The following is a 12,371-nucleotide window of genomic DNA, read 5'->3' as shown; positions in this document are numbered from 1 at the left end:
CTTGCAAGACCTCTTGGTGGTGCGAATGGGGGGTACCGAGTACTGAATACTGGATACTGAGTGCTCAACTGGGCTTCTACAGGTGAATTCGTTTCTCGGCGAGGGAGAACGGGCTAATGAACTAGATTTGGGAACATCCTCACGCACGTCGTTGCTAGAATTGGTCTCGTCGAGAACCTGGCAAACTGAAGCGGCGGGCGTAAGAATACAATATTGCGCATTGTTTACCTCGCTCAGGCATGGCGCCATTGACGAACTACTTACTTGACCATGGGATCAACGGACCTGCCCCGCCTCTGATAGTACGTACTGTAGAACATCTTCCGAGTCCTCAAACACTTTGGGTACCTCGTAATCCTGGAATCCGTCACAAGTCAGCACCACCGCTCCTTCCACAGCCTTCCCAGAATCCACGAAGAAATCCACCGTGTCGGCCATGACCTGGTGCAGGCTGGCTATAGCCACACCATTCATAGTCGGCGGAACGTGCGGGGGTGTTTCCCGGATGCAGACCCTTGCGGGGCGATCCAAAAGGGCAGCTTCGCCGACCGTGAAGATGCGGGAAGTGTCGTTCGGGAATGCGCCGTACTGGAGGAACACGTTGTCTTGAACTTGCACCCTCGACTGATTGTAAATGCCCAGATGGTACTGGAATACTGCATCTAGCGGCGTCTGATCCAATGCCTCTCGACGTTCCCTCGGTGTGTCCGACTTGCATCGCCGAAACGCGGGGGATTGTCATTGCGCGCTTTGTAAACGTTCGAGAAGATATCGAAGGAGCCGAAGCGCATGAGGGGGTTTCGTGAAGCGGAACCGTTGAAGTAGTTCCCGAAGATAGTGAAGTGCATCTTGCCCAAATCACGATCGGCTTCCTTTGTTCCTCCGCCGAGGAGCAGGGATTTGTGGTGATTTCGAACGATGTTATGGGAAAAGGTCACATTGTCTGTGCCGTCTTCACAGTCGAACAAGCCTAACAAAGAGTAAGAACGCAGAATTCATCCCAACATCCGGTATATTTTGGCGCCTACCGTCGAAGCGATCTACCTATGCGCATGCGCGGGACGTAAGGATCTTACATAAAGACACTGGATGTAAAAGACGACTGACCTGCCACCCAGGCTCGATGATATCCGGTTCCACGTATTCGCCGCTCAATTGATCTTGAAGCTCGCAATTGTCGACCCAGACATTGCTTGCTGTAACAAGTCCGACAGCGTCGTACCTGTCAGATGCCGTGTTAGCTGGCTCGATCGAAAAGACAAACATCGACTCACAGAGCGTTCCATGAAGATGGAAAGGTCTCCGGGGCAGGGAAGCAATCTTGCGGCGGCACCAGTTTCAAATTCCGTATCCAAATATTATTGACGGACGAAAGGTACAAGTTGATCCCATTCAGCGCCGCATTCGCATCTAAACCGACCAACGATGTATTATTTGTCAACTTGAACCCCACCTGGGCTTTCTGCGTTGCAGCGACAACCGGGCGATACCCATTCTGATGGCCGAGCAAAGTGCGGTACTCTGTCGCATTGCGCCCATCAAAGGGCACGTTATCCGCGATGGCTTGCTCGACAAGCGAGACATACGTGGCGTTCAAGCTGAGGAGGTAGGTTTCGAAGTTGAACCCGTGTACCGCCGAGCCGGGCGAACCAGTCATGTCTATGTAGTCCTGGCACTTCGCTAGTGTACCTATGTGGTTAAATTGCGTGAGGAGTGCGCCCAGGAAAGGCATGATGAAAGTACAACGGCCGTGCGACTCACCGTTAGGAAGCTGGTTACCTTGAATGGTCCCGTTGACATAAATGGTCTTCGCGTAGGGCAAGGCCACTGCTTCGCGCAGTTCCGCCGCATTGGACACGACATACACTGCAGACACGTTTGTCGAACCACCTGTAGCCTGCCCCGCAAACCCAAACGGCATGTGGCTCAGCTTCGGGACAGGTCCTGAAGACGGGTCCAAAGGTTTGATTTAAGATGCAACGCGCCTTCGGTCGTAAAACGCAAACATACCGCTATATTCCGTCAGCGCTAGGGCATTCCCCGCCGCCGCCAAAAGCAACAGCGTGTATATCATGGTGTCGAAGGTGTCCTCAGGTGCATGGCGCATGGTGCACTGCTTATATTGGGACCATCCGTGTCAGCGGGCCGTCGAACGGACCGTCTCGTAGAAATTGCGCTTCGCGTCGGTGCTCTGGACGTAATTATAGTGTGACGTGTAAAGGAAGCACATGCGTTGGCGGGTGACCATTCGTAGCGGCATTGGAACGAACTTACGAGCCAGCAGGGTGCGCGACCCAGGAGAGTATCGGAGAGTAATCAGCACGCTAACCTGGCTACACACATACAGTTGGTGGCACTGAATTCATTTACCCACAATTATCAAGTGATTTTCATTCCCGAACACCTCTTCGGCCAAGACCCATCTCCAAAGCCTCCGCCCATGATTCCACCGTACGACACGCACACCACATCCCGATGTCCATCTCCAGACGCCCAACACCACCAACAACACTGCGCGGCGGGACTCATTCGCTATCCGCATCTTCATCTGAATAGCCCTTGCTTTTGCTTCGCGCGCGCGGAGCCTGACAGCTCAGCGTTCAACACACAATCCAGCTCGTCCGAATGGTCGTGTGTGAGCGGAACTGCCTGCGCGATGTGCGATGTCCTGTCCAAGCAAGAGCGTGTTCGAGCAGAGGAGCGTGTTGGGTGTTCTTGACCCCATCGTACGCGTATGCACGAGAGCTCGCCGCAGTAGCTCGTCGACCGGTTCCAATGCTCGCATCAGCGTACTCGTGGTCGGAAACGTGAATCCGCCAAGCTGGGGAGGTGGGACGAGGGAATGCGGGTGCGGATAGTTCGACTGGGGGGCAGCCTTGTTTGACACGCGGAAGGTTTACGCACTTCCTCAAGGATATTCCTGGAAGACCGTTCCTCGGCGTGGCGCACTGTATATCAGCATCGTGGTCGTAAGGGAAAAGTTTGAAAGGGTGCGAGTCCTGTATCAGATCCCGCGTTAGATCGACGGTGCAGCTTCACAGCAATACTAAATGTAGTAGAGTGTCTAGCCGATGAAGACGGCAGCGAGTCTTGCACTGACGAGGGCCTTTGACCACGGTCGACTAGGAAAAAGTAAATGCCCAAATGTCCTGAAGGGGTGGAAGACGCTGAAGCAAAAATGCGGGGTTAGCCCCATGACGAGGATCGTTGAAACGAGAAGCGAGGTGTCCCTTTGACGCTGAGTAACATTGAATCAAAATGCCTCTGCAGATGTCGTTGACCTGCGAAGTTAGCCGCTTCGCCAGGACGCGCACAATGAGACACAGTCGAGTTTCTGAGATTGTTTGTACGTGCGCGACAAGTGAGAGCGAATAACGATACAGATGCAGTATAGTCAGAACGGGAGTTAGCAGATGACACATTCTGCTTCGGGTTTGCGTAGTCGCGCTTCCAAGCGCGCCCTCAACATGGCGTCCCTGGCAATATACGACGTGCCTCTGGTGAGCGTCAGAAAGGATGCCGAGTTTAACCTTCAACTGATAACGCTACTCACGAATACTGCAAGCTTGCGCCCATCAGGCTATCCTCGAGGGAAGCCACAATGATGACTGCGCGTTTCGTGGATGTCGACGAGCTCCTTCGGCGGGAATGAGCTGCTCCGAGCATTTCAGTCGAAGGCTGATGGTGGGCTTGGGTTTTCGTGATGCAGAGGGCGGCGAAGGGGAGAAAGGGAGTGAGATGAGCGAGGGAGAGCCTGATGGCGTCGTTGGAGGCGTCGAGTCGAGGAGGGAATCGTTTTGTGGATCTCCAGAGTCGGCGATAAGAAGACGCGAATCGATCCAAGTCGGCGGGCTGTGCTCCAGCAGCGAGAGCGTGACGCACCAGGTCCCCGGGCGCAACGACCGCGTATGGTACCTTTCTGCTGGTTCCTGACTCGGCATCACTCTGAAAGCAAGCCGCCACATCCGTGCTGCTATCGTCAACCGGCGGGTACGTGTACAAGGCGAAAAAAAGGCTCACATCGCGCGATAAACTCGACTATGACCTCTCTCGAAACTTGCATGCGCTTTTGGAACTGCACGATCGCCATGTTCACCGCGAACGCGCCCTCGTCGCCCACGGTGTCTTCGACCGTTATTTCGTCTGGTGGGATGGGGCCCCCGAGGATGATCTCATCCGTCCCCGATAGAGGAGAGAATTGGGGGGAAAGACGAAGACGCTGGAATAGCTGTTGGTCAGACGTGATAAGACATGCCAGCCGTATCTCTGAAATCGTCTCCGGCGTCAGAGGTGCTGAGAAGCTCAGCAGGGTCGTTAGTAGATCAGGTATTTGGGTATCGTCGTCCATGGACTCGTCTGGTTGGCGTTTGATGACCGCCCAGTATAACGGCGTGTGGTCTTCAACGGAACGCTCCTGGAGAATCGTAGACAAGGAGAGTTCGTATGCTGCGCATGCTTCGGCGCAGCTCTGCAGTATGCCAAGGGCTGACGTAGAGTCCGCGTTGTGGTGCCGAACCAAGTCCCGGACTAAGCCAAGAACCGTAGTCCGTACTTCTCGACCTGAGCGAGATGGGAAGCCAAAATTGAACCATGTCGCAGGTCCTTTGCCCTTGTGCGACGATCCTGACGGTACTGGCGATTTTAGATACGGGGATTTGGGCATTGGGGTGGTGGGTTCATCGGGAATGGGTGGTAATTTTGCGTCTGTGGGGAATAGACGAGGCGCTCCGGCACTGGTGCCGACATCGTCGTAGGAAGGGGGCGCGTCAGTCGGAGTGGGATCCGCGGGAAGGGGGGTCTTTTCGATGATCATGGCTAGTAAAGGTAGAGGTCAGCGACACGTATAACACTGGGATCAAGGCTGCTTACTGCGCAACACTGCTTGTGGCTGCAGAGGACTGCGATCAGTGGGTAGGCACTGCCACCGTTCAGGGCCTTGAGGTTACTATTAGACGCTCGCGCTCCGGCCCGATGAGAACATCACACTTTCCCCCCACGCAGCCACGCTCAGGCTGAGAAGACCGCCCTCCGCAGCAAAGCGTCGCGCTGAAACGAACGCTTTGAGTATACTTCGGTGCTTGGTAAGTCTGAGGTATGCGGATACGAAATTCTACGAAACCGTGGTTGGCGAGTGGCGGCTCTTCAGAAACACTGGAGCCTGCTCACTTAGGGAGCCACATCACTGTGCTAGGTATAAAATATGAGAGGTTTTTTGCTTGCTAAAGAGCTATCACAAAAGCGACATCATGTTCAAACGGTCGACGTTATCCTCTCGAATGTGCCTCCTTGAACGCGCCCACTTTCGACGTTTGCAGCAGCTCGCGCCTCACTCCTACATCCCCTTCTCCACGGCATCTTCATGAGGACTCTTTCTTCAAAGCGCTGCGCGTTCCAATATCAGATACGCGCCAGGAGACTAACTTTAACGCTTCGACCAAGACGAGGACGGGTTTATGGGGAGAGTGTGCCCATGCGTCACCATAAGTATCACGGGGGCGACGCGACGCGACGCGGTTAGATACAGCAATTGCGAAGAGAAGGATGATCGATAACGCGTAACGCCTCGTCCACGCACGCCAGGACATACGCATACGCCCGCAATCGGGTAAACCGGAGGCGCGCTTTGGCGAACATTGGCGTGTAGGGGTAATACCCCAGTCCCCAGGTATAAGAGCTGCCAGCGAGAATCCACGAGGTGATTTACGAGGTGATTTAGAGGTGGTGCGTAAGACCTATTGCCTATTGCACTGCAATCGAAGAGAAGGACTCCGCGGATAGGTACGAGAGATTATCGCTCCAGACCGTAGGTATACGCCTCCCGAAACACGCATTCTGATTCTTCCATATGGAGCGCAGCCTAGCACTCAACCTCAACCTCATACCGAGGGAGGTCACACACGTCTCGCATGCATCTCGCATTATTTTGTTACTTGCACCACCACCCTTTCATGTTTCCTGTCCCAAGGAAGGAACATCGATATATTTCGCGTATTCCCTAGACCCTTGAGGAGGCGATTAAGTAGTGGTATCCCCCAGAGAAAGAGAATCGAACGACGTATCGACTGAGCGGTATTCAGGCGAGGCGTCCGTGCTGCCGCCCCCCGCAGTCAGAATTCAGTGACGTTAGTGATATTATTATTGGGTTGTTCATCCGTATTCGATGCGATGCGTTCGTGAATGTGCCGCCATATCTCCTTGGATTCGTCTGGCGGCGCGGTAATGCGCGCCCTGGGAATCATACAACCATCCAAGTGTGCATCGTCCCAGTATGAAACTCGTCCACAGAGGGCCACGGCCCGCGGACTTCGAGTCCATCGAGATGTGCTCGCGCGTACAGGTCTGTCACCCCACCCGCAGGCACAGACACCAGACGAAGGAGGACGAAGAAGGAGGTGGCGCTCTCAACGTTCAACGTTCAATCCTAAAAGCAAGCGCGCGAGCTACCACTGGCGCAACTTGGCTACCTGTTCGTCGGACACACCCTGAGACACCATAGTCGCGGTCCCGGTGGATGTCGCGAACCGCGAACCGTCGTACCGAGGAGCCCACTGATCAGGCGAGCACGAGGGTTGTCTCTGGCTACCTTCGAGTGTCACATCACATACGGTCGGAACCAGAATATTATTGTCCTTGCGAATGGCGGATAAAGTTGGTCAGCTGTCTTTCGGAGGCACGGATGAGAGCTTGATGGACATACTGCATGGACCCTTGCCCTTGCTAGGCTCGACTATCAGGCGCCTAGCTGAGAGCATAAGAGCTCCCATACGCGAAACCGTATACGAACCGGGAGGAGCGTGCAGGGGACGGACAGTGCGAGCAAGAATTGACGCCAAGAATCTAACTTGTAGATTCCAAGTTCAAACCGCAACGATCGTGGGAGCTCTGCCACGAGGCGCTAGTCAGAGTCGGCCCGTCCACTTCCGTCTGGTTCTGTCGCGCCGACGCGTTCTTTCCTTTCGGCGACGCGTTGAACGACCAGCTTTGAGCCTTTCGATTCAGAACGTGAATGCTATATCAAGATATCAGAACGGAGCTCGCCACTTCGATCTTGCATCCGTTGCAGACCAAGGAAGACTTCCAGCTCAGCGCTCATACCTCTAGGCCTCCCCAAGTGAAAACGCGAGTCTGGGATCGTAAATAGCGGCGACTGGCTGACTCCGCGCCTGAAGGCTGGAGGTCAGTGTTCCGACTACCTTTTTTATGGCCTTCTGACGCGTATTGTGACTGAACCCAGATGACTGACGTTTGCCATTTGCGCATTCGGAATACAACATTACCGCCGGTACCGATGGATCCAGAGGCACCCAGTCTGCGATCAGAGTAGTGGCGATGTTGACATGGTGCCTCGAATTCCCTGGCGGCCTGAAGGCGCCTGGTGAGGGTGTCATGGAAGTGTTGGACGTGGTGGAGACGACGCGTGTGCGCTACGCTATGTCGGCGGAATATGAGGTACGTCTTGGGTAGCCCAATATAATCTTATATCTGTCAGCACTTATAGCACTGTTCCTTGGATCGAAATGATCACCGATAACACACTTTTCTGGTCCCCGGCGCATCTCCGTTCCTTAATATCTAAACTGATTATTGATGATCTTTAGAGTCTCATTATATCATTGTGCCCACCAGGACGGACCTGGACGTGCACGGCCATCATCGGCGCGCCTATATGATAACCGCTGGATGACTTAGCGAGGACGGCGGCCGGAAGATCTCGACGACGGTGCCATTTGGCGACCCTCTGAAATCTGAATGCCGTCGCCTTGCCCTCCCAAACCAACGTTCGTTCCTACACCAAGGACAAGAGAAGAGATGCCTGATCGGTACCGTGGCAGACGAGTCTCGGTCGTTCCTTCTTGGCGCCGCGCAAGCGTGCATTCGTGAACGAATCGCATTACCATCATAAGCGCAGCGATCAGCTGGGGTGCCCCATATGCATGCACGATCGAGCGATATGAAACCCGAAATGGGCTGATAAAAGTGCAATGCGGGGAAGGCAAGTGGAACCCCACTGAATGGTTCGCATTCATCCAGCTGAAAAAGAGGAAAACAGTAAACGTCGTAACGAGGCTCGACATCTTCTCAAACGCATGCGTCGTACATGTCAGACTTCATTTCAAGGACTTGGACGACGAAAACTATTTTCTTGAGAGTCCTGTGAAGTTTGCTAGCGTCGTGTGGATATCAGGTGATTGAAGACAAAGTGAGTTGGCGTCTCAAAGCTTTGCTTCCGAGATTTAACCGCTACTTCTACTTCCAGACTCTTACATCTCAAGCTCGAGTATCTGTACGCCAGCAAAACTCCCTTGGGGATGCCAGTTTGCTGCATTATTCTACCTACGCATTCAACACTGAATCGCCCTGTATCCTCGAATCGCATATGGACACTTTTCAGTGACATGGCACATCGGTGATATTAATCCCATCTCTCAAAAATGCCATCACAGCCACAGGGCAGAAATCCGACGTCCACACGATTGACTGTCCCGGCTACTCATTCCGGACAAGGGTCCCTGTGGGTCTATGTTATCTCCTTGTACCTGGTGCCTCCGTACACCGATGTTTTGATTCCGCAACCCGCTTCTCTGCAGGAGGGCCAACGCAACAGTCGCGCAGGCGAAGTGGCTTTTCCAATCAGAAGTAAATTGGCTTGCTCAACGTGCGCCTTGGGCCTTGGCTATCGCGCTCACCAGATCACCAAATCACGCGCGCCATACGAAGTCATGATCGCTTATAAGGCAGCCATGTTGCCGTTGATCGATTCCGCATTCCCCGTGCCCCGCTTCAAGGATTGAACGAGGCGTCATGGCTCTCTCCCAGCTTCGTTTGACTGTCCTCCTACTCCCTTACTTCATCCTATGCGCCACTGCATTCACAACCCGTACGTGTCCAGTGACTCCATGAATAAGCGAGGGTGCTCACATAACGCTGACAGGCTCGTGGCAAGCTGCTAGCCAACTAGCTGCTCAGAAGACGGCGGCGATGACCATAGATGAGAAGGTTGGTGTGTTGACTGGGGTGACAATGGCTGGCAGTACGTCCCCCGAAGTTGCTCCCACTCGGCCCGCTTCCTGACCTTCAGCGCGCTAGGTCGATGCAATGGTGATACACACCCGGTAGCCCGCCTCGGTATCCCGGCATTATGTCTTATGGACGGTCCTGCCGGTGTTCGTCCCGGAACTGGAGTGACTGGTTGGCCCTCAGGCATCAACGCCGCCTCTACTTTCAGCCGTCGTCTGATTCGTGAGAGAGGCGCGGCAATTGGCGACGAACTACGCGGCAAGGGTATCCAGTACGTCTTCGCAGCGTTCTGATCGTGTTTCCATTTTTAAGACATGCCGTAGCGTTTGGTTTGGCCCCGCTCAGGATCTCGTACGCAAGCCTTTTGGACGCGACTTTCTTAGCCGCCTAATCTGTCTTTCTAGATGCGTAATCCCAAAGGAGGTCGTGGATGGGAAAGCTTCGGACCGGACCCTTACCTCAACGGCGAAGGCGGCTATGAGACGATCGTCGGTATCCAAAGCAGAGGCGTTCAAGCCTGCGCGAAGCATTTCACTGCCAACAACCAGGAGCACAATCGTTACAACGGGTCGTCGACAGTGGACGACCGCTCTTTATGGGAGATGTACGGCTATCCATTCCTTCGCAGCATTGAGGTAACGCTTCGACACAACTGACTGATCTTCTCCAAACTTACCATCAACTTCGTTAGGCCGACGTTTCGGCAATCATGTGCTCTTTCAATCGCATCAACGGCACCTTCACATGTAGCTCCCCAAAGCTCTTGAGCGATACCGGCTTCCTTCGATCCAACGGTTTTAAGGGTTATGTCATCACTGACTGGGGTGCTGATCACGGCTTTGCTGCGGAAAATGCTAACGCTGGTCTGGAAATGGAGCAACCTGGCGAGTACGACCCTCAACGTAAGTAGTTTCATTGGCATCGAACGATCGCGCATCTCAGCGTCTCCTCTAGTCGAGGGTGGAGGTCTCTTCGCCAATGGTGGTCTCAAGGATTCGGTTTTGAACGGTACTGTGTCGGCTGCTGTAAGTCTTCCGATCGCCGGACTTCACATATACTGGTTTTAACGGATCCTGGTTCCCCAGCGCCTTGATGAGATGGTCAAAAGGGTGTTAACACCATTCTACCGCCTTGGTCAAGATTCCGTACGTCACTCCTTTATTTTCTCGACGGATGTGTCTAACTTTCCCGGCTATCCGATAGGGCTTTCCCGAGACGAACTTCCACACGCAGCAGACTGGTGGCCCTTACAACCAGAACATCGTGGTCCGTACGCCTCAGCACGTTGCGCTCGCCAAAGAGATCGCTTCCGCCTCGGCCGTCCTCCTCAAGAATGTACGGACAATAAGGCGTCCTGGGCAATGGTACGGAAATGGCGGCCAAAACCAACGCGAATACGGCTTGCCCGTCACCAAGTCCAAGATCGCGAACATGGCTGTCATCGGTGAAGACGCCAAGCTCATGGACAGGTCCTTGTGCAACTCCTTGAATGAATGTACCCTGGGCACGATGTCTGTTGGGTATGTATTGTTGTTACGACCGGTGGTCAATTGCTGACTTTCACTGGTAGATGGGGCTCGGGTGCCAATTCCCTGGAATTCCTCGTTGCGCCTGCAGACGCTATCTCCGCCTACGTCGGTACCTCTGCGACTATCGCCAGCTCCCTGTCAAACGACGCTGCCGCTGGTGCCGCTGCCGCCGCCGGTAAAGACGTAGCGTTTGTCTTCGTCAATGCGTGAGTGCATCCAGAGCCTTTGTCAACCCGAACGATGTATTGATCTCCAACCCTTACTTAGCATGAGTGGTGAATGGATCGTCGATATTGTACACGACCAAGGAGGCGACAGGAACGATCTCGAATTGTATTATAACGGCAAAGAATTGGTATGTTGCTGCGCATTTTCACTTCGATTGATAATGTACTAATTGACATCGACTTAGATTGAAAGTGTCGCAGCCGTTTGCAATAACACCATTGTCATCGTCCACTCCGTCGGTCCCGTCCTCATGCCATGGTCCACGAATCCCAATATCACTGCTATCGTCTACGCTGGAGCTCCCGGAGAACAGACTGGGCCGTCAATCGTTGACGTCTTATACGGACATTACAACCCACGCGGCAGACTCCCCTTCAGTATCGCAGATGTGGGTATTACCCCATTTCCCGCTCTTTTTGGTACTGATCTGCGCGTCCATTAGAGCGAAGCCGCTTATGGTACCGAGATTGTCTACGATAAGACAATCGGACCTTTGACGGTACATTTCCCTGGTATATTGTATCATTTTCTTGTTCTGATCTTTTCCATAGATTGACTATACCGAGGGCTTGTTCCTCGATTACCGATACATGGAACAGAATAACATTACTCCCCGCTTCGAGTTTGGCTTTGGGCTCTCATACACTGCATTCTCTTACAGCAACCTTCAAATCTCGAATCAAGGTCCCTTCAAGGTCATCAAATTCAAAGTTCGAAACTCCGGCAGCGTTGACGGGACAGAAATCCCCCAGTTGTATTTGGGCTTCCCCAACGGCTCTGGGGAGCCAAAGAAGGTTCTTCGGGGCTTTTCAGACGTCGGGCTGACTGTGGGGAGCAGCAAGACCGTAGAGGTAAAACTATCAGTCCGAGACAGAAGGTGGGTTATATCTACTTGCGCAGCACATATGACTGACCGATGTATTCTTCAGTATCTGGGATGTAGTTACCCAGAAATGGGTTGTACCGTCTGGACAATTCAAAGTCTACATCGGAGCATCGATCAAAGACATTCGTTTAACAGGAACTTTCTGACTGCATGTCATTTAAATTTATTCTTATGTGGTGGATTTACGGCTTAACAATGTAATGCTATTCGTGTATATGCTAATTAATAACACCCTCGATTCGAACGGACTCGATAATCATGAATACCGATGAGAGGAGATCACTTGTAGGGGACCAACCACGCACAATTCAGCGAACGCTCGGGGCGACGTTCGAAGCCTCAATTCGTAGGAATGAAACCCATATCCATAAGCCCTCATGTGCATCGCTACGACCGAGAGGCCGTTTCCTCATCAGCTCCTCACACGGCAATTATACAGGCGTCGCGGCGCTCACTCGCCAGCATCGAAACGCGTCCAGAGCATTCCCGCCGCCCAACCAAGCAGCAGAGCACACACGCGAGGCATATGAGGCTGTTGCCGGGCGGTATTGGACGAGGGATTCGGGGAGTGAGCCAATCGGCTTTCTATGGGCAGGATGAATGGACACAGTGGGCAGGCGAAGGTGCAGGAGCAGAGAGATGTTTGGTTTGCAGGCCCAGGGACGGGATGGAGTATGTTCGAGGAGGTGTGGCCGATTATAACCGAGGTC

At 53.5% G+C, this 12,371-nt stretch overlaps 4 protein-coding genes across 4 annotated transcripts; 1 reads left to right on the top strand and 3 right to left on the bottom strand.

Moving 5' to 3' along the window:
- Nucleotides 1-276: 276 nt before the first annotated feature.
- Nucleotides 277-2,107, bottom strand: PC9H_004425 (uncharacterized protein; the record flags this gene model as incomplete). Its single annotated transcript, XM_036774009.1, has 7 exons — nt 277-662; nt 713-970; nt 1,029-1,044; nt 1,108-1,222; nt 1,275-1,689; nt 1,762-1,944; nt 2,011-2,107. The coding sequence occupies 7 exons, from the start codon at nt 2,105-2,107 to the stop codon at nt 277-279; spliced, it is 1,470 nt and encodes a 489-aa protein (XP_036635482.1).
- A 1,299-nt stretch (nt 2,108-3,406) lies between these two features.
- PC9H_004424 (uncharacterized protein) lies at nt 3,407-3,666 on the bottom strand (the record flags this gene model as incomplete). Its single annotated transcript, XM_036774008.1, has 2 exons — nt 3,407-3,497; nt 3,554-3,666. The coding sequence occupies 2 exons, from the start codon at nt 3,664-3,666 to the stop codon at nt 3,407-3,409; spliced, it is 204 nt and encodes a 67-aa protein (XP_036635481.1).
- A 313-nt stretch (nt 3,667-3,979) lies between these two features.
- On the bottom strand, nt 3,980-4,813 carry PC9H_004423 (uncharacterized protein; the record flags this gene model as incomplete). The annotated part of the gene is made up of 1 exon (XM_036774007.1): nt 3,980-4,813. One exon carries the CDS (start codon nt 4,811-4,813, stop codon nt 3,980-3,982), a length of 834 nt encoding a protein of 277 aa, XP_036635480.1.
- A 3,989-nt stretch (nt 4,814-8,802) lies between these two features.
- PC9H_004422 (uncharacterized protein) lies at nt 8,803-11,807 on the top strand (the record flags this gene model as incomplete). Its single annotated transcript, XM_036774006.1, has 15 exons — nt 8,803-8,878; nt 8,933-9,031; nt 9,088-9,289; nt 9,342-9,369; nt 9,423-9,653; nt 9,710-9,920; nt 9,973-10,043; nt 10,104-10,163; nt 10,222-10,538; nt 10,589-10,753; nt 10,815-10,902; nt 10,960-11,163; nt 11,218-11,274; nt 11,327-11,652; nt 11,705-11,807. The coding sequence occupies 15 exons, from the start codon at nt 8,803-8,805 to the stop codon at nt 11,805-11,807; spliced, it is 2,238 nt and encodes a 745-aa protein (XP_036635479.1).
- Nucleotides 11,808-12,371: the final 564 nt, after the last annotated feature.

Source organism: Pleurotus ostreatus, assembly GCF_014466165.1.
Source record: "Pleurotus ostreatus strain PC9 chromosome Unknown scaffold_2, whole genome shotgun sequence".
Classification (NCBI taxonomy): domain Eukaryota; kingdom Fungi; phylum Basidiomycota; class Agaricomycetes; order Agaricales; family Pleurotaceae; genus Pleurotus; species Pleurotus ostreatus.
The sequence above is the reverse complement of the archived record's forward strand: the minus strand, read 5'-3'. Positions and strand labels throughout refer to the sequence as shown.